General features: G+C 49.2%; 2 protein-coding genes across 2 annotated transcripts in view; one reads left to right on the forward strand and one right to left on the reverse strand.

Annotated features, from left to right (window-relative positions):
* LOC137675524 (scavenger receptor cysteine-rich type 1 protein M130-like) overlaps positions 1–19,698 on the forward strand; it is a 72,604-nt gene that overhangs the window by 3,856 nt on the left and 49,050 nt on the right. The gene's annotated exons all lie outside the window — the stretch shown is intronic.
* On the reverse strand, positions 11,266–12,240 carry LOC137675539 (olfactory receptor 14C36-like). Its single transcript, XM_068421666.1, has one exon. The coding sequence runs from the start codon at positions 12,223–12,225 to the stop codon at positions 11,266–11,268; it is 960 nt and encodes a 319-aa protein (XP_068277767.1). The 5' UTR covers positions 12,226–12,240.

Here is a 19,698-nt window from a genome sequence, read left to right on the forward strand (position 1 = left end):
CACTGCCAAGTCCACCACTAAACCATATCCCTAAGTGCCATGTCTACACATCTTTTAAATACCTCCAGGGATGAAAGCTCAAATCCTGAGTTGGCAGGACAACATTGATTGCAGTTAGACATAAGATACTTGTCACGTCTGTGAGTTCAGAACTCGTTGGCAGAGTTTCTCATACCCCTCACTGAGGATGGGAAGGTGTTGGGGAGATGGGAGCATGCTTCGGTTCCCAGATCCCATGACAGTGCCCAAACCATCCTTCCTTTGGCCTCTGGCATCCCATTTCTTGAGATACAAAGCTGGTGGCCCTTCTGTGGATAATCATGTTAAAACGCACATAATGCAACAGTCTTTGAGGTGTTTGTGTGATTTCTCTAAGAGTATCAGTAGTTATAAAAATAAAAAAAAAAAAGAAAAAGAAAAAGAAAAAGAAAAAGAAAAAGAAAAAGAAAAAGAAAAAGAAAAAGAAAAAGAAAAAGAAAAAGAAAAAGAAAAAGAAAAAGAAAAAGAAAAAGAAAAAGAAAAAGAAAAAGAAAAAGAAAGGTTAATCTGCCTAAATATAAACGTCTGCAACACAGCAGTCTGCATCTGTGGTAGCTGTTCTGGGCAGTGCAAATTACAGAGGTGTTTGCAATACAAGGCATGATACCCCTTCTACAAGTACACAACTAAACCGTTCAGATGAAGGATGGTCTTTCAAAAGTCACCCTTTTTCTCCCCAGGTGGCATGGACACTGCTGATTTGCCTCTCCAGAGAATGAGAGAGGCTGGATGCCCTTCTCAGGACAGACTCCTTGCAAGAAAGACAGAGCTGCAGGGGTAACTCATCAGGTCTTTATGGCACTTCACTCGGCATCTGTTTGGATGTATTTAGTGCTTTTCTGTGACTACACTTTTTGCACAGATGATCATAAAAAGACAACCATTTCATAAGAGAGGGTCATGAAGGCCCTGTTACAGATAAGAAAGCTCACCATGAGCTCTGGAGTGAGTGAGGAAGTTTAGAATAAGCACATGGAAGAACCAAGAAGCTCAAGGCCTCTCCTGAAGAGCGAGAGGCCCTGAGCAGGAGGGATTGGCCATGTGCAGGTGTGGGAGAGAGGGTCAGGGGATGTCAGGGAGAAACAAGGTGGTGGCGGATGGCTTTAGCAAATCCTTACAACCGTGTCAGAGCCCAGCAATGGAAAGCAGTTGATGTCTGCAGGTGGAGGAATAGGAGGAAGGTTTTCCTGGGAATATGGAAGGAAGGAAGGCCCCTCTTTGGCTAATCATACATGGTAATGACAGTTCTATCTTGTAAGCATGGCTGCAGCTGGGAGATGGGGAATGCCTGCTGCTGGGGATGGCTGTACTCAGTCATGTCCCATGAGCTGACCTTGGTCTCCTCTTTCACTTTTTCACTCCCCACACTTGGATGGACTTCAGGAAACATCCACGAGCCTTGATGATGCATGACCTCCTGGAATGATGGCCCAATACGGCAGGAGAAGAGTGAAGGGTTTGTGAGAGACACGGGAGTGCAGGGAGAGAGTGGTGCATGCATAGCAAGAAGTGTGTTAAAGGCAGGAAGAAAACCTGAAAGAGCATGGTCTGGTCATGCCAATGTGGAATAGATTGATTTTTTTATTATTATTTTAGGGCAGCAGCAGAAGGAGCACGTGCATTTCAGTGCTGGGGTATGGATACAAATTGAGGATTCGAGCAAGTTTGGGACTGGGACATCTTAGATGATTGAGGACCATTATCAGGGCTATGAAAGAATCTGGATGGGTTGTGGGGAGCTCACAGGCATTGCCAAATCCTCAGAAAACCACAGCCTTGTGATTAAAGCAGCAGCACTTGGTATCAAGCACACCCCCTGAGACATGAACACACTCACACTGACCACAGGCAGAGCCTTGAGAAATATTTGAGAGAAAGGATCTCCTTTACCAGGCCCTCGTAAAGGAGGAGGGGGGGCCAGGGATCGGCCATTCTGGTGATAAACAAACATCAAGGGCTTACATGGCATCAGAGCCACCTCCACATTGCCTTGGCCACCTGTAACCAGTGCCTCCAAGTTTTTGCTTCACCAGGCTTCAGGGGCAGGCACCTCGACTGGTTGTTGCCTTCACAGCCTTGTCAGTGATGGCCCTTCGTGGGGTCCCAAACACCCTCAGAAACTTGGGGTTGCTTCTGCCTTTCGCTTCATGAGAGGTTTGCCAATCTTTCAGTATCTGCAGTTCAGGAACTTGGCACCAGAGGGCTCATTAACATGCAAAATGCCCTCACAAGCCAAGCCTGTGTGCATCATTTTCCTGAAGGCTTCAAGTCTGGTGTGGGTGATTAGAGAGATTTCAGGAGTGCAGCCAAACAGAGAACATTCCAGTAATAAATAGCAATAAAGCTGTATTTCTTCTATATCTTCCCCCTGGCCCTGCTTACAGAACAGGTGGCATCAGCAATCTCCAGTAGAGATTGATCTGGAGCATCTCCTGATGAAGCCTGAAAATGTCAGAAAAGCAGGTGCCTAACGCACCACCTGAGTGATGAGATGGGCCAGGACACCTCAAGAGGAGTCACACTGCTCTGCACCAAAAGGTGGGTGTTAGTGGGACTCTCAGGTGCCATGGCAGACTGATACTTGTGTTCAGGGAGCTGGTCAAACGACCCATCTCTGTGTGTGTCTGAGTTTGCTCAGGTAACCCCTGACGAGCCCCATCTACTCCTGGTTGTTCTCCAGACTCCTGCCTTCAGGAACAAAGACCCAGGAGGTCTTGCTGATGAAGACGGAGGCAAAGAAGCCATGAAGTACTGCAAAAGCTGTTTATGTACTTAACCATTTAACTTTAGAGGGAGATAAGGAGCGACCCCCAATAGTAATACATTGGGAGGCAGTTCGACAGGGAGCAAGCTATGTGCAAAACAAAGGCAAAGTGTGGTATAGAGAACCAGGTACTAACGAGTGGTTGGGACCAGGGGAACTGTTACTAATGGGTCGAGGTTATGCTTCTGTCTCTACAGGCTCAGGAGTCCGATGGTTTCCGATCAAGTGTATTAAACCATATGTGGAGGTGGCACCCAGATCCAGAGATCCGACAGAGAGAGCAGCACCGAGCACTGAGGGTATTGGCTCCGTACCTAAAGAGATTGGGGATTGCGACGTTATCGTTGAGCAACCTTGAGGATATCTTCACGTCACTACCACCTTTACGTGTAGCCGCTGAAGAGGAAGAGAAATTGGCATGGGACTGTGATGGACATAGGCATGGCTGCCGACCATGGGTTCTAAAAAAGTGTAGTGTATGTGGGGAAAGTAAGTGGCGGGTTATTCGACCATCTGAGCCGTGGTGGAGACATTTTTGGTGTGTAGCATGTGTTAGATGGGCTAGAGCAGAAAGTTCGCTAGAAAGTCAGGCAATTCAATTGTTAGGGGTAGAGGCTAATTCACTTGGGAGATTTGATACTGCAGCACTTCACGTGGCACATAGAATTGGCGATTGTCAGCAAATTCACATAGCTGAAATAGCTAGTACGTTACACAGACGCCTGCTGGAGCAGCAAATTATATTGGCAGGTAGTGTGGTGAAGGTACAGTGTGGAGAACAAATTAACATACCACGATCATGGGAAGTTTCTCCCAAGGATTGGAAGCGACAGCAGTTGCGATGGTCTTTTGTATCACAACCATTGGGCAGGCAGTGATAGATATCAGACAAAATATCTGGGTTACCATTGCAAATGCGACCGGACAACAATCATTTTGCTTGTCCATGGTAACCCCTGGAGATCCTTTTCGTACTTGCCTGATAGGAGTTCCTATTTTTGATCCAATTAGTTTTCAAGGCTACATACAGAACCCTGCCCTTGCTACAATGAGTGCAACAACAGCCAGTCAATGTGCAAACTCCATGAATCCAGGTGTCAACTATACTGCATGGTGGCAGGGACAGATAATCATGTCACTTAATCACACTATGATAGAACCACAGGAGCTAGATTTGTTAGGTGCCTTAGGACCTACCTATGGGGCAGTCATGTTTAAAAGTGACAAGACAACTGCTCATGTTCGCATTGACGACAATACGCTACTATATGCTGTGCAAGACGTATCTCCAAAAAAATGAGTTGTATACAGGAACAGGGAAAAATGACTTCTGTCCGTTGGAGTGTCGATATTCTGACACGAGGGGAAACAACATGCTAGGCCGGAAATTACCAGGAGGCTTGTTTTTAATTTGTGGTGATCGAGCGTAGGAGAATTTAATTTGTTGGAGACCAGCGTAGGAGAAAGGGACCTGGGGGTCCTAGTGGACAACAGGATGACCATGAGCCAGCAGTGTGCCCTTGTGGCCAAGAAGGCCAATGGCATCCTGGGGTGTATTAGAAGGGGTGTGGTCAGCAGATCGAGAGAGGTTCTCCTCCCCCTCTACTCTGCCCTGGTGAGGCCGCATCTGGAGTATTTGTCCAGTTCTGGGCCCCTCAGTTCAAGAAGGACAGGGAACTGCTAGAGAGAGTCCAGCGCAGAGCCACGAAGATGATTAAGGGAGTGGAACATCTCCCTTATGAGGAGAGGCTGAGGGAGCTGGGTCTCTTGAGCTTGGAGAAGAGGAGACTGAGGGGTGACCTCATTAATGTTTATAAATATGTAAAGGGCAAGTGTCAAGAGGATGGAGCCAGGCTCTTCTCAGTGACATCCCTTGACAGGACAAGGGGCAATGGGTGCAAGCTGGAACACAGGAGGTTCCGCATAAACATGAGGAAATACTTCTTTATGGTGAGGGTGACCGAACACTGGAACAGGCTGCCCAGAGAGGTTGTGGAGTCTCCTTCTCTGGAGACATTCAAAACCCGCCTGGACGCGTTCCTGTGTGATATGGTCTAGGCAATCCTGCCCCGGCAGGGGGATTGGACTAGATGATCTTTCGAGGTCCCTTCCAATCCCTAACATTCTGTGATTCTGTGATTCTGTGAGCCTGGCCAGGGATTCCTAGTAGGCCAGCTGGAGGTCCATGTTACCTAGGAAAACTTACCCTGTTTCGACCTTCAGTGGGAAAATTGGTAAACAAAACATTATGGAACTACATGGCCTCTCGGAAAAAGCGTGCGGTATTGCCGCTGGGACCAAGATTCGATGATAATGTACGATACTGGGACAGACCTACTAATTTCATTGCTGCTTTGTTTGCGCCAATAGGAACTGCGAAAGTGTTACAACTAACAAAAACACTAGGGTGCTGGACAGCTAAGCAATTAAATATAACCTCTGAGATACTTTCGACTTTAGCTAGTGATGTGGATAGCATTAGACACGCGGTATTACAAAATAGGGCTGCAATTGATTTTTTGCTTTTAGCTCAAAGGCATGGATGTGAGGATGTGGAAGGAATGTGTTGCATGAATCTTTCAGATCATTCTGTTTCTATTCACCAACATCTTCGGCAACTGAAGGACAACATGAACAAACTTACCGTATCAACATCACCCTTACTGGACTGGTTACAATCTATGGGCATTACAGGATGGGTAAGGGAATTGCTGCTACAGAGAATGACTGTGTTGGTTGTTGTAATAATTGTCTTGCTAATAATGGGATGTGCAATGAGTTGTATCAAGCAAGCATTGCTGAAAATGTTCCATCAGACCTGGCTCATTCAAAAACAAAAAGGGGGATTTGTGGGGTTCCTACGAGACAATGGTCACGTACTGAACAAGCCATGTCCAAGGGGGTGGTAGGAGGTGGTGATGAACTGACCAATCATAACGACGAGCAAGGACCTTGGCTATTAAGACAAACAAGATATGAAGAAGTTAAAACAAGATTGAAACAAGAAGAATGCTATGACAGCATGGTATAGTGTATTAGCATAAACCAATCAGAACTAATATAGAGGCGCGTGGACACAGCATGCTCACCAATTATATTAATACAAGTAAGGTATGTTAACCAATTAGGATTAAGATGACACGCACACGGAGCGTGCACGATAGTGAAATAGTATAAATGTACCCTCAGATATGCGAATAAACGAGATCTGCTTAACGACCATATTGGTCTGCGTGCATTTACTCCGAGCCCTCTCATGAACCGCGTCGTGGACTGCGACACTTAACCTGTAGTTTTCTTTTTCCTTCTTTTCCCACCCGAGTTCTTCTCTTTCACCATCCTCACACATTCCTCTACAAACAGTCCAACCCTGCTCCTTCCCCACTGCCCCTGACTTTGCTTGCTTTGTGCCCTCGTATAGTGTTTCGAAGAGGGTTGTCCTGCAGATTCCTGCATTGGTCAGTACAAAATTAGCAACTCCTTTTATTAGCTGTAGTGACCTGCAATTTCTTATGCTGTTATCTTGTGTTGATGGCTCACCACAACCACAGTGCGCCATCTGCACACAAATATTAACATCTTGTAAAATGGAGCTTCAGTTCAGGGGGACATTGAGAAACTCTGTAGGGGCCTGGACCGTGGGAAAGTTATAGAGAGAACATACCAGTACACTGTTATGTAACAGCATGAGATAGCAAGAAAGCATAAGGATGTGGCTTGCTTAAGTTTATAGTAAGTATCCAATTAGAACAGTAGAAGTGGCACGCAGCCAGATTGTGTACAATACTTGTAGCCAATAGCTTAGTGTGTAACCGTTACATAAGAGAGTATGTAGGTTATAAAAGAGTGTGTTAACCAAAATAAAGAGACTGCTAGAGCACCATATTGGTGTGCTGTAGTTCCTTCCTCGCGCAGACCCCAACATTATGGTGACCCCGACGTGATCGTTGCATCGGAGAAGAAGGGGGACCAGACGAAAGATGCGAGGGTGACTGCCGTGCCTGTGGAGGTAAGCCGGGCTGTCCGAGGGAGACGGGGAATCCGTCCGAGAGAGACGGGGAATTGTAGGTCTACGTGATTAACGACAGGATGGAGGGTGCAGTATCTGCACTGGAAAAGGCGGCGGTGAAATGTATTCTGCAGATAGCCGCGCAAACTGAGACTAAGATAAAAAGAAAAGAATTAGAAACTTTGCTGGAATGGGGCCAGCGAAGAGGTTTCCTAATAACCACCGATCAGTTGTTTTCTGCAGCTTGCTGGGACGATCTAGGGCAAGAACTTTTGAAATTAGTCACGGTGGGAAATAAAAAGGCTAGAAAGCTAGTTAAATCTTGGAAGAAAGTGAGGGATATGCTGGAGGCTATGTCCTCTGAGGCGAAAGTGCGATCCACTCTCAAAAAAGCACTAACAAAACCAGAAGAAAAAGGTCCGCCGACCCTGTAGAGACAGCCCCTCCCTACGAGAACTTTCTGATACTTCCCCCCCCACACTCCCCCCGCAGGTTCGACGCCCTCCACCGCCCCTCCCTCCCCCCCCGCAGGCTCGGTGCCAGCTGTTTACCCTGTGATTGAGGTAGAGTTTTGGGGTGGAGAATCAACAGTCCCATTAGCCCGGTTAATGCCTTATGAAGTGGGGCCGGAGGTGACATCTGGGGTCTCGGTACCTGCTCCGGAGGCTGCCGGAGGCAAACAGCCAACGGTGAATCCTGAAACTGTACCCCTCCCCATGGAAGTAGAAACAAATGAGTCAGACGCCGCTCCCGAAGCGGACAGTAACGCGCCTTTGCGAGAGTTACTGCAGCAACAAGAACAGCAAATGCAGGAACTATTAAAAAAAATGAAGAAGCCAGATGGAGGAGCTAGTAAAACATCGTGGCAACTTGCTTACAATAAAGCCTCGCAGGCGATATTGGCGGGTTAGAGGCTCTTGGACAGGCTATCGAGAAGCAGAAAGGTCCGCCAGCAGAACCGGAACTTACTCTGGCAGAGCTAAAGCACAAAGAGGAAAGAATCCGGAAGTGGGCGCGAATTTGTGTGGAGAACGGAGACTGGGAGGAGGCAGAAGCTGACGCGTACCTACGCGACAGATCTGGGAGTGGCCTGGAACTGGCCGTCGCCTCCCCAGGACGGGCCGTCGCCTCCCCGGGGCGGGCCATCGTCTTCTCGTTCGCGCATGCGCCGACTGACCGACCCGCCGCAGTAAGAGCACAGCACTCACAGACCAGCAGGGGGAGCTCGAGCTCCATCTCCACCAATGTCAGACTCTCCAGATTCCGATGATCCTGGTGACGAACAGAACACACGGCCTGCGGCATTACCCGGTTATGATCCAGGGCAACGATGGCAGGGTGTCATTCGAGAGGCCCGCCTTCGATGGTGGCATCGAAGGCGTAATGTTACCGCCTAGTATCACCGCAATGCCAGTTTTCACACAAGGAGATCGTCGTCAATGGGCACCGTTTGATTGCAAAACTGTGAAGCAGTTACAAGAAGCAGTGATGCAGTACGGAATGGACAATAAACATGTGATGCAGTTGCTAACATCATTCTTTAAAAACCAAACATTAACACAAGTGGACATCTGCTGGATTGTGAATACCTCCTACTTCAGTATCCACAAGACCTGGGAGAAGAAAATGATGCATGGGGCTTGGACAAAGAATTCAGAGCCCCTGCTAAATCGCTCTGGTGGATGCTTTGATAACAAAGTCACCTTCCTTCAGAATCCCCAGTACGTCTTTGATGTTAACAAGACTGAGGACATAGTGTTGGTCTCCTTACAACAGAAGAATCTGCTCAGGTTTTAGAATTACAAGCTGTGCTCCTGGCCTTACAAAAGTGGCGCGAAGCACCCTTAAATTTGGTAGTGGATTCCCTATACGTGGTAGGGGTTGTGAAACGTATACACCGATGGTTGTTTCGCCGTATCACCAATGAACTGTTGTTCAAAGCCTTTCTTGACCTATGGCATGAAATGCAACACCGCCTACACCCAGTATTTGTCACCCACATTAGAAGCCATACCAGTTTACCCGGAGGTTTGGTGGAAGGAAATTCCCAAGCCGATTAGTTGGTATCCACGTTTCCAGTGGACAGATCCCCACAGGCAAAATTAACAGAGGCTCGACAATCTCACCAGTTTTTTCACCAATCTGCAGCAGCATTGCGATCGCAATTCCAATTGACAAAGACTGATGCAAGGGCGATTATAGCTTCTTGCCCTGATTGTGCTAGAATATCTGTGTTACAGGTTGCGGGAGCAAATCCCAGGGGAATCCAACCCAGACAGATCTGGCAAACAGACATCACCGAATATGCTGCCTTTGGCCGACTCAAATATATCCATGTATCAATTGACACCTGCTCCGGTCACATGTGGGCTACAGCCCTGACCTCCATGACGGCCAAGGCCGTTAAAAAACATTTGTTGCAAGCTATTGCAGTAATGGGCCAGCCAGAACAAATTAAGACTGATAATGGCCCTGCCTATCGATCTGAATCGCTTGCAGAATTTATGCAGAAATGGGGTATTACACATGTACGTGGTATTCCATATAACTCTACAGGGCAGGCAATTGTGGAACGTGCGCATCGCACATTAAAAGAGCACTTAGAAATTATTCGAAAACAGGGGGAGATGGGACCACAGGATGCGCTACATAAAACATTGTATTAAATTGGCTAAACCCTAAGCAGAACTCGCAAACACCACGTGCCATAGCTCATGGGCAGGGAAATCAAAAAGACCTCAGTAATACAAACGTATCGGCAAGGGTATTCATCCCAGAATCAGGCACTTGGGAAGGACCAAAGCAATTAATAACCTGGGGCAGAGGGTATGCTTGCGTCTCCACAGGAAATAACTGCCAATGGGTTCCGGCCAAATGGGTGAAGCCGTGGCTAGATGAACCAGCCGATGCTACAGGACCAGACAACTCTAACACCAGAGGCCTTGAGGAGGTGTGATCACCGCCTTTCACGTATCATCTGGCCGTGACTCCAGGATCTGAATCCAGAACAGAAAACGCGGGAACATCATGGGTGTTTTGGATGAACTGGTTGGGTGGTCTGGGAATTGGAAGTATTGCTATTCATTTTCTATTGGTATTCTGTACTATAAAAGGTTTGCACGGAATGATATCAAGAACTATTGTAATTTATATTAAGAAAGAAAGGGGGAGATGTAGGGGCCTGGACCGTGGGAAAGTTATAGAGAGAACATACCAGTACACTGTTATGTAACAGCATGAGATAGCAAGAAAGCATAAGGATGTGGCTTGCTTAAGTTTATAGTAAGTATCCAATTAGAACAGTAGAGGTGGCACGCAGCCAGATTGTGTACAATACTTGTAGCCAATAGCTTAGTGTGTAACCGTTACATAAGAGAGTATGTAGGTTATAAAAGAGTGTGTTAACCAAAATAAAGAGACTGCTAGAGCACCATATTGGTGTGCTGTAGTTCCTTCCTCGAGCGGACCCCAACAAAACTCCAGGATTCGGCCAACAGAAACTTGTAGAGTTTTACAAGGAGAAGTGGCCAGTGCTGCAACAGGCAGGAATAATAACCCCATCTATCAGGGCAGGCTGGGTCCTGACTGGCTGAGTTGTGACCGTGAGGAGAAGGGTCTGGGTGCTACAAGGGATGCCATGTGAGCCAGTGGGGCAAGCTCACCATGAACAAGGTCAACTGCATACAGGGCTGTGTTAGGAGGAACATGGACACCCCAGACATCTTGAGTTTTCATCTCCATCCAGTGAGCCGTGATGTGATCACACCTGGACTAGTGTGTCCCTCTGCAATAATTCCTGCTCTAGACCGGTGGGGAGGTACTGACGGGTGCCCAGAGGAGGTCTGCACATGACCTGTACTTAGGGCCCCAAACCCCATCTTTGCTGACCTCGTCCATCCCAACACAACCCGAGAAACACACTGACCCTGGAGAACCACCGTGCCTTCCAGGCAGCTCCAGTTTCCCCTCCCAGAAAGCAGATCTTCAGTGTCACCTGTCTGACAGCCCTGGGTATATCCCTCAGTTGCACTCGCCATCTTCACTTTCACCAGACACCAAATGGAGACTCCTAAACCCAGTCCTATGTCTCTAAAATGGTCTGAGCTTTTTATTCCTCAACAGGTGGAGGAAGAGGAATTTCAGGGGTGCAGTTCTCAGGCCTCTTTGGAAGAAGAGCTCGGCATGAAAGCACTGCACTGGGGAGATGCCATTTTATTGCACAGATGCTATGAGAGAGCCCCCACTGAGCCAGTGTTGACACACCAAGGCACTGGGGTACCAGGTGACGCACATTAGGTAGAAGACTCAGATGCAGTGATGTAAATGCAAATATTTTCTAGGACCATAATAACCATGAATTACAATAACAGCAGCAATAATGACAATTATAGTGATACACAAATAAAATACCCTCCCCCCCAAAAAAAAAGGTTGGAATCAGATAATCTGAGAGTCATTTGTGGAGAGAGGTGGTATCTTTATGGCTGTTGAAAAACATCTGTCGAATCACTTTCATAAAGGCCTCCTTGAGCTCCTGGTTTCTCAAGCTGTAGATGAGGGGATTCAATGCTGGAGGCACCACTGAGTAGAGAACTGCCACCATCAGGTCCAGGGATGGGGAGGACATGGAGGGGGGCTTCAGGTAGGCAAACATTGCTGTGCTGACAAACAGGGAGACCACGGCCAGGTGAGGGAGGCACATGGAAAAGGCTTTGTGCTGTCCCTGCTCAGAGGGGATCCTCATGATGGCCCTGAAGGTCTGCACATAGGACAGCACAATGAAAACAAAACACCCAAAACCTACACAGAGACTAACCACAAGAAGTCCAATCTCTCTGACGTAGGCATCTGAGCAGGAGAGCTTGAGGATGTGGGGGATTTCACAGAAGAACTGGTCCACAGCATTGCCTCGGCAGAGGGGTAGTGAAAATGTATTGGCCGTGTGCAGCAGAGCATTGAGAAACCCACTGGCCCAGGCAGCTGCTGCCATGTGGACACAAGCTCTGCTGCTCAGGAGGGTCCCATAGTGCAGAGGTTGACAGATGGCAATGTAGCGGTCATAGGCCATGATGGTGAGGAGATAAAATTCTGCTGTGATGAAGAAGAGAAAGAAAAAGACCTGGGCAGCACATCCAGCATAGGACATGTCCCTGGTGTCCCAGAGGGAGTTTGCTATGGCTTTGGGGAGAGTGGTAGAGATGGAGCCCACGTCAAGGAGGGAGAGGTTGAGGAGGAAGAAGTACATGGGGGTGTGGAGGTGGTGGTCATAGGCTACAGCAGTGATGGCAAGTCCATTTCCCAGGAGGGCAGCCAGGTAAATGCCCAGGAAGAGACAGAAGTGCAAGAGCTGCAGTTCCCGTGTCTCTGCAAATGTCAGGCGGAGGAAGTGGGTGATGGAGCTGCTGTTGGACATTTGCTGCTTCTGGGCATGGGGCACTGTTCAAGAAGGAAAAGAGGGAAAATTTAGGTGAGAGAAAAAACACTTTGAGAAAAAACACTCTATCTTTCATAGACATCACCCCCAGCTGAAAGGCATTTCCTTTCTGTGGTTTGTGCTGGCTGAGTGAGCTGTGAGGAGCTGGACCTCTGACCCTGTGCTACCAAGGAGTCAACTTTGCACTGCTGCAGTGGGTACCTGGGAGCTGGCTTGTGACAGCTCTGATGTTCCCAAAGGATGTCAGATGTAATCCACCTTTAATAGAAAAAAATCACTGTCTGCACTCACAACTCTGAAAAACATGGGCTGCAGAAGAGAGGCTCAGCATGTCCTGATAATAACTTTGTTGTTTTTCTTTTGCACCACCACACCTGGTGAGTGTTCTTTTGAGGGGTAGAAATCCTCATGTTTTATGACTGAAAGTGTGAGGAGTCTTAAGACAGGACAGGCAAAAGGGCCCAGCTCTCTGTGGCTCAGTGCAGAGTCAGGAGAGCCGCAGTGTCCATCAGTCTTGTTCCCAGCTGTCCAGGGCTTTTACTTCTCCTATCTTGAGGGTGACTGCACACACAAATTACATTTTATAGAAAAAGCAGCTGGACTGTGATGATAGCAGGGGAGTCTTGTTTCAAAGGGCAGATCTGAGAACTCTTCTTTTTCCCGCACAGACAAGTAGTTGTGATGGAGAGGGCAGGACTCCTCCTGAGGACTGGAGGAAAGCAAATGTCACTCCAGTCTTCAAAAAGGGCAAGAAGGAGGACCCGGGTAACTCTAGACCGGTCAGCCTCACCTCCATCCCTGGAAAGGTGATGGAACAACTTGTCCTTGGTGCTGTCTCTAGGCACATCAAGGATAGGGGGATCATTAGGGGCAGTCAGCATGGCTTCACCAAGGGGAAGTCATGCTTAACCAACTTGATAGCCTTTTATGAGGATGTAACCAGGTGGATAGATGATGGTAAAGCTGTGGATGTGGTCTATCTCGATTTCAGTAAAGCGTTTGACACTGTCTCCCACAGCATCCTCGCAGCTAAACTGAGGAAGTGTGGTCTGGATGATTGGGTAGTGAGGTGGATTGTGAACTGGCTGAAGGAAAGAAGCCAGAGAGTGGTGGTCAATGGGACTGAGTCCAGTTGGAGGCCTGTGTCTAGCGGAGTCCCTCAAGGGTCGATACTGGGACCAGTGCTATTCAATATATTCATTAATGACTTGGATGAGGGATTAGAGTGCGCTGTCAGCAAGTTCGCTGATGACACCAAACTGGGAGGAGTGGCTGATGTGCCGGAAGGCTGCGCAGCCATTCAGAGAGACCTGGACAGGCTGGAGAGTTGGGCGGGGAGAAACTTTAATGAAATATAACAAGGGCAAGTGTAGAGTCCTGCATCTGGGCAAGAACAACCCCATGTACTGAGTACAAGTTGGGGACAGACCTGTTGGAGAGCAGCGTAGGGGAAAGGGACCTGGGAGTCCTAGTGGATAGCAGGATGACCATGAGCCAGCAGTGTGCCCTTGTGGCCAAGAAGGCCAATGGCATCCTGGGGTGTATTAGAAGGGGTGTGGTTAGCAGGTCAAGAGAGGTCCTCCTCCCCCTCTACTCTGCCCTGGTGAGGCCGCATCTGGAATATTGTGTCCAGTTCTGGGCCCCTCAGTTCAAGAAGGACAGGGAACTGCTAGAGAGAGTCCAGCGCAGAGCCACGAAGATGATTAAGGGGGTGGAACATCTCCCTTATGAGGAGAGGCTGAGGGAGCTGGGTCTCTTTAGCTTGGAGAAGAGGAGACTGAGGGGTGACCTCATTAATGTTTCTAAATATGTAAAGCGCAAGTGTCATGAGGATGGAGCCAGGCTCTTCTCAGTGACATCCCTTGACAGGACAAGGGGCAATGGGTGCAAGCTGGAACACAGCAGGTTCCGCATAAATATGAGGAAAACTTCATAAATATGAGGACACAGCCTCTCTCAGAGAGAAGCAAAGGCCTCTGAGAGGAGAGTGCTGACCCCCAAAGAAAGGCTCAGCACTCCCTAGGATCCTACAGGAGAGCTGTGCCTTTCTGGAGGGCAGCTGGCAAGCCCAGCAGGACAGGCAAAGCAGACAGTCAGGGGTCCTGGAGATGGGATGTCTTCAATGGAGAGTCAGCTCATTGCCCAGCAGACAACGCCCAGCAGAAGGGCAATTGACAGTGCACTCTATTCCCTCATCCAATAGGGAAGGACCACAAGAGAGCTTCTCGAACACAGCTTCCCCCAGTGCTTGTTGGCCTTTTCTTCCCACTCCCTGCTCATCACTCTGCTGCCTGAAGCTGTCCCTGCTGGGAGCTCTTTCTCTGTCCCCACATCTCCTCCCCGTCCTTGCTCACAGACCCCATCTTACCCACTGTGTGCTCAGCTCTGCCCTGCAGGCACCTCCGTGGCACCTGGGCACTGCCAAGGAGCACCTGTGTGCTGGCCAGAGCAACCCTGAAGAAAACACAAAGGGGTTGTTAATGTTTTCTGCAGGCTGAGGTGGGTGAAGTGATTTTATCAGGTTCCTTGGAAACCTGTTCATCACTCACTGTAACAGTGCAGGAGTCTCCCTCTCTTGTGCACACCTGACAGCTCCATTACCATTTCCACCTATCATCACAGCTGGGAAGTCAAAGCACCGACCCTGGCAAGCACCTTTGCTCCCAGGTAGCCCCTGCTGATGTGCTTCTTGAAAAGTGCCCTGCGAAATATCCCAGGGCTGATCTGGAGCTGTGAACAGCACTTGCCCATGCAGCACCCTCTCAAAAGCAGAACAGCCCTGCCTCATGCTAACAGTGGTTGTTCCAGTCCACCCACAGCTTCTCCCCACAGCACCATGCAGTCTCTCCATGGGCAGGCTGAGTGCTGACCCTGGCAGGTGGCAGGTCCCTGCCCCAGCACACAGACCCCTGGGGTGCAGGGACCTTGCTCTGAAGGACAGTTCTGGGCACCCTTGGCTGCACACCTGGCTTCACAGCTATTCAAAATTGCCTAACAAGAGGTCCCCCCCCACCCCTTGCAGATCCCATAAGCTGTGGCTGTGCCAGCTTTAGGAGATGCCTCCAGCAATTACAGCTGCGTTGCCCTGCACCCAGAGACTTACCATGTCAAGGGCTGCAAAGATTTCTCCTCCAGTGAGCTCTCAGTCATCCTCCCAATCCTGACCAGCTTTAAGCTCTCTCTGACTCAGTCCTCTCCCCTCGCTGCCTGCAGGCAGTGCCCTCAGCCCTGCTGCTGCTTTGCAGAGGAGCTGCTCCTGGGCAGAGCTGTCTCTCTGCAGCGCTGCCCACTTGCCATCAGCTCCCTCCATCCCAGGAGCCCAGCCCAGCTCAGCAGCAGAGGGACCAGCTCAAGCATTCTAATGACCCCTTGGGTGGGTTTCGTGGTGAGTCCCTGTAGCTTAGACACCGAGAGGAAGTTGAAGAAACCTCTCAAGAAGCCCAAGTCAGGTGCAAACTCCAAAGTTTCAAGGAGCGTTAATGGGTCCCACTGAGGGACATCACTGACAAAGCCTCTCTGGAGGCCGGTTAGAGCAGAAAACTGGAGGTAGTGATGAGAAGGTAGGCAAAGGCAAGGGAAAGGTGGCTCTGATGCTGAGGAAACCTGGATGTGTTATATGAAAACAAAGGGCCAAGCCCTGACCCCCAGTCCCCCCGTGAAGGGAGATCCTGTCCCTCACACGTTGCTCAGGGCTCTTCCTGGGGCAGTGTGATGTGGGGATGTGCAATGCCTAGAGCAGGACCATGGTGTGATGCCTCCCAGGCTCAAGGGTGGGCACGAGGAGGCAATGAGGTCCTGGTGCTATAATGGTAAGATATCTCCTCACAGGCATGAGGTGCAGAGAGAACAGCCATAGCCCAGGAGACAGAGACCTGGGCTGTGCTGAGGCCTTTCAGCCTTGCCAGAGCCCCAAGCTGTCTCCAGCACAGGATGTCCTATGGTTTCCCACGCCTGTGCCTGTTTCACCTGGAGGCTGTGGACACCCACCCTGCTTACCAAGCTTGCTCTCTCCTGAGCAGATCACTACCCTTACTGATATCTCTCCATCCTCACAGGCTGTTTGTTTCAATACAAAGCTTTGCCTAAACCAGACTCTTTCTGTGTGCCCCATTATATCACAGCACTGCACTTGCAGTGACATTTATTCCTCCTCACGACTGCTCTCAACCTCACAAGATGCACTTTGTGGCATCTTTTTCTTTCTCATGCTGGTTCCCAATTTTGACAAAAGCTCCACCATCTCAGAAACCACCCCTCAAGCACTCTCAGGCTAATCCTGTACTACCTTGAACCTCTGCACCACTGGGCAAAAGGGCCAAAGAAGACCAGGTCTCTCAGCCTCTCCACACAGGGCATGTGCTTGAGGCTCCAAACCCCACCTTGGCAGACCTCCTCTGGTCACTCTGCCTCAGTCCGCCAAAATGGGGAGGTGATCACCGTGACAAACCCTTGTGTAGGGATCCCTGGCAGTGCTGTGTTGAGGGGGATAGTAATTCCCCTGCTCCGAGGGGCCATGCTCACCCTAATGCAGCCCTGTCTGCAGCTGACCTGGTTCATGGTGAGCACGCACTGCTGGCTCGTGTGGCATCCCACCTAGTACTCAGCTCCTTCTCCTCAGGGTCACTCCTCAGCACTTCAGGTCACAGCCTGCCCTGATGCACAGCATTATTCTTTCCCCTGATGCAGGACTGGCCACTTCTCCTTGTAAAAGTTCAAGAATTTTCTGTTGGTCAAATCCCAGAGTTTCTCAACGTCTCCCTGGACTGAAGCTCCATTTGGTCAGCTGGCAATGCCTGTGTGCAGATGGCCCACCCTGGTTGTGGTGTCTCTCACGAGATAACAGCATGAGGAGCTGCAGGGCACTGCAGACCCAGGTAGGAATTGCCATGAACACAATCTCCAAAACACCAAAGGAGAGAACAAAGCAAGCAAAAGGAGGGTCAGCAGAGAAAGGGTAAATGAGAGTTGGGTGTTTGTATGCAAGGCTGTATTAGTGGAAAATGTAGACCTCTAAAGACACAGAGACCTTGAGAAGCTGGTCTTACACCCTCCGTCTATCTAGGAGCTGGCCCCATGATCCCCTCATCCCCCCGTAGCTCCCATGCACAGACAAAACACACACACGCAAATGGCTCTCTCCAGCACAGCAGCACAGAACCATTGAGGCTGGAAGGCAACCACCTTCCACCTTCTCGGTGCTTCCTCTTCATGCTTGTTTCTTGTCAGCAGCTCCTTTCTCATCCATCCAGCCTCCTGACACAAATTCTTGATTTTCTGCATGTGGGGGATGACAATTCTGGAGCTTGAAGAGGAGATGCTTAGCCATCAAACAGCACTCCTCTCCCCTGCAGGGACATATCCCATGGGGGATTATTCCAAGCAGGTTGCATAGAAGGCTAAAGCCTGCTCTCCTGAAGTCCTGCTCTTGGCCTTTTTCCCTTCTCTCAGAATATGACACTCTATTTTCTCACCCCTCACTGTTACATCCCTGATCACCTCTTCCTTGTTTGTATGTATGTAGTCCTGCAGGGCACCTCACCTCACTGGCTCTGTTTTTTCCACTCTGCTCCTGCCAGCGAGTAGACATGGGGGCAGCGAGGGAACCTGCTAAAACACCAGTGTGAATTGCGGTCAACTAGAACAGTGACTTGTGTATAAGTTCACACTGGAGGTACACCAGCTGAGGGGGCGGTTGCCTTTCGATGAGTGCACAGCAGAGCACATACACCCCTGTAGAGACTGTGACAAGTCGCCCACACTGGAGCAGGTGCACCTGTGAAGGGTTGTGGCCTGTGGATATACCTACACAGGAACAACCACCAGGTTCCTTCTCTTCCCCAGGTCGAACCGTCCCAGTTCTCTCAAGCTACCCTCATATGAGGGATGCCCTTTGTGACCCTTCGCTCGACTCTCTCCAGTTGCTCCATCTCTCTCTTGCACTGGGGAGCCCAGAACTGGACACAGTCGTTCGTCATAGCCAGCATGGTTTCACAAGGGGAAAGTCCTGCTTAACCAGCTTATTTTCCTTTTATGACAAGGTCACCCATCTAGTTGATCAAGGGAAGCCAGTAGATGTGGTGTTGGGGGATTTTAGCAAAGCTTTTGATACTGTCTCTCACAGTATCCTTCTGGATAAACTCTCCAGCCCACAGCTAGACAAGTCCATCAGACGTTGGGGGCACAATTGGCTGACAGGTCGGGCTCAAAGGGTTGTTGTAAATGGGGTCACATCAGGCTGGCGGCCAGTCACCAGTGGGGTCCCCAGGGCTCAGTTTTAGGGCCAGTGCTCTTTCATGTTTATATAAATGATCTGGACGCAGGAATCAAATGTACATGGAGTAAGTTTGCTAATGGTACTAAATTAGGAGGAGCTGTGGACTCTCTTGAGTGCAGAGAGGCCTTACAGAGAGGTGTGGACACACTAGAGAGCTGGGCAATCACCAACTAAAAAGTAATTTAAGGAGAGCAAGTGTCAGATTCTCCACATGGACGGTGTAATCCTGCTAATATGTGGAAACTGGGCAATGAGAGGCTGGAGAGCAGCCCCGCAGAAAGAGATTGGGGGGTTTGGGTTCATGGTGAGTTGAATAGGAGCCAACAGTGTGCCCTGGCAGCCAAAATAGCCAACTGTGTCCTGGGGTCAATCAAGCACAACATTGCTAGCTGGTCAAGGGAGGTGATTGTCCCACTCTATGCTGCACTGATTCAGCCCCACCTCGAGTACTTGTGTGCAATTCTGGACATCTGAACAGAAGAAGGACATCAAAAGATAAGAGTATGTCCAAAGGAGGGTGACCAAGATATAGTCATAGACCTCAAGGGCAAGACTTAAGAGGAGTGGCTGAGGTCACTTGGCTTGTTCCTCTTGGAGAAGGCTGAGGGGTGACTCAATGCACTCTAAAGCTTCCTCAAGGGGGGGAACAGAGGGAGAGGGCCTGAACTCCTCTCTGTGGTGACCAGTGACAGGACACGAGGAAAGGGAATGAGGCTGTGTCAGAGGAAGTTCAGATCGGACATTAGGAAAAGGTTCTTCACTGAGAGGTGGTTGGTGATTTGTTCCTTCAGGTTTCTCTCATTTGCCAGCTGCTGCTGTTTTTGGCTTCAGGTAGTTAAAAGCTTTCCTGTCTTGCAACAGTCTAATTGTCTCCTTAACCAGCTCTTTAATTATGTTTATATCTATCCTTTGTTATCTACCTACCTAAAACATTTGTCATAAGATTATCCCTTGTAGAAAGGTGACCTCGTTAGAGGCTTGTACTCAGCATATGGTTACAGAGTCTGTTTAATTGTTTATGAAGTTTTATCATGCTTTAGATTTCTTTCCTTGCAAATAAGAAAAATTCTTCTGTGCCTGTGTGCAGCCAGTTCTCCAAGGAGAGCAGGTGGGAGGTGGTGCAATGGAGCTGTAACATCCAGCTGCAAACTTCAGTGGAGAAGTCTGATGTAAGGAAC

Source organism: Nyctibius grandis, chromosome 34 (assembly GCF_013368605.1).
Source record: "Nyctibius grandis isolate bNycGra1 chromosome 34, bNycGra1.pri, whole genome shotgun sequence".
Classification (NCBI taxonomy): Eukaryota; Metazoa; Chordata; class Aves; order Nyctibiiformes; family Nyctibiidae; genus Nyctibius; species Nyctibius grandis.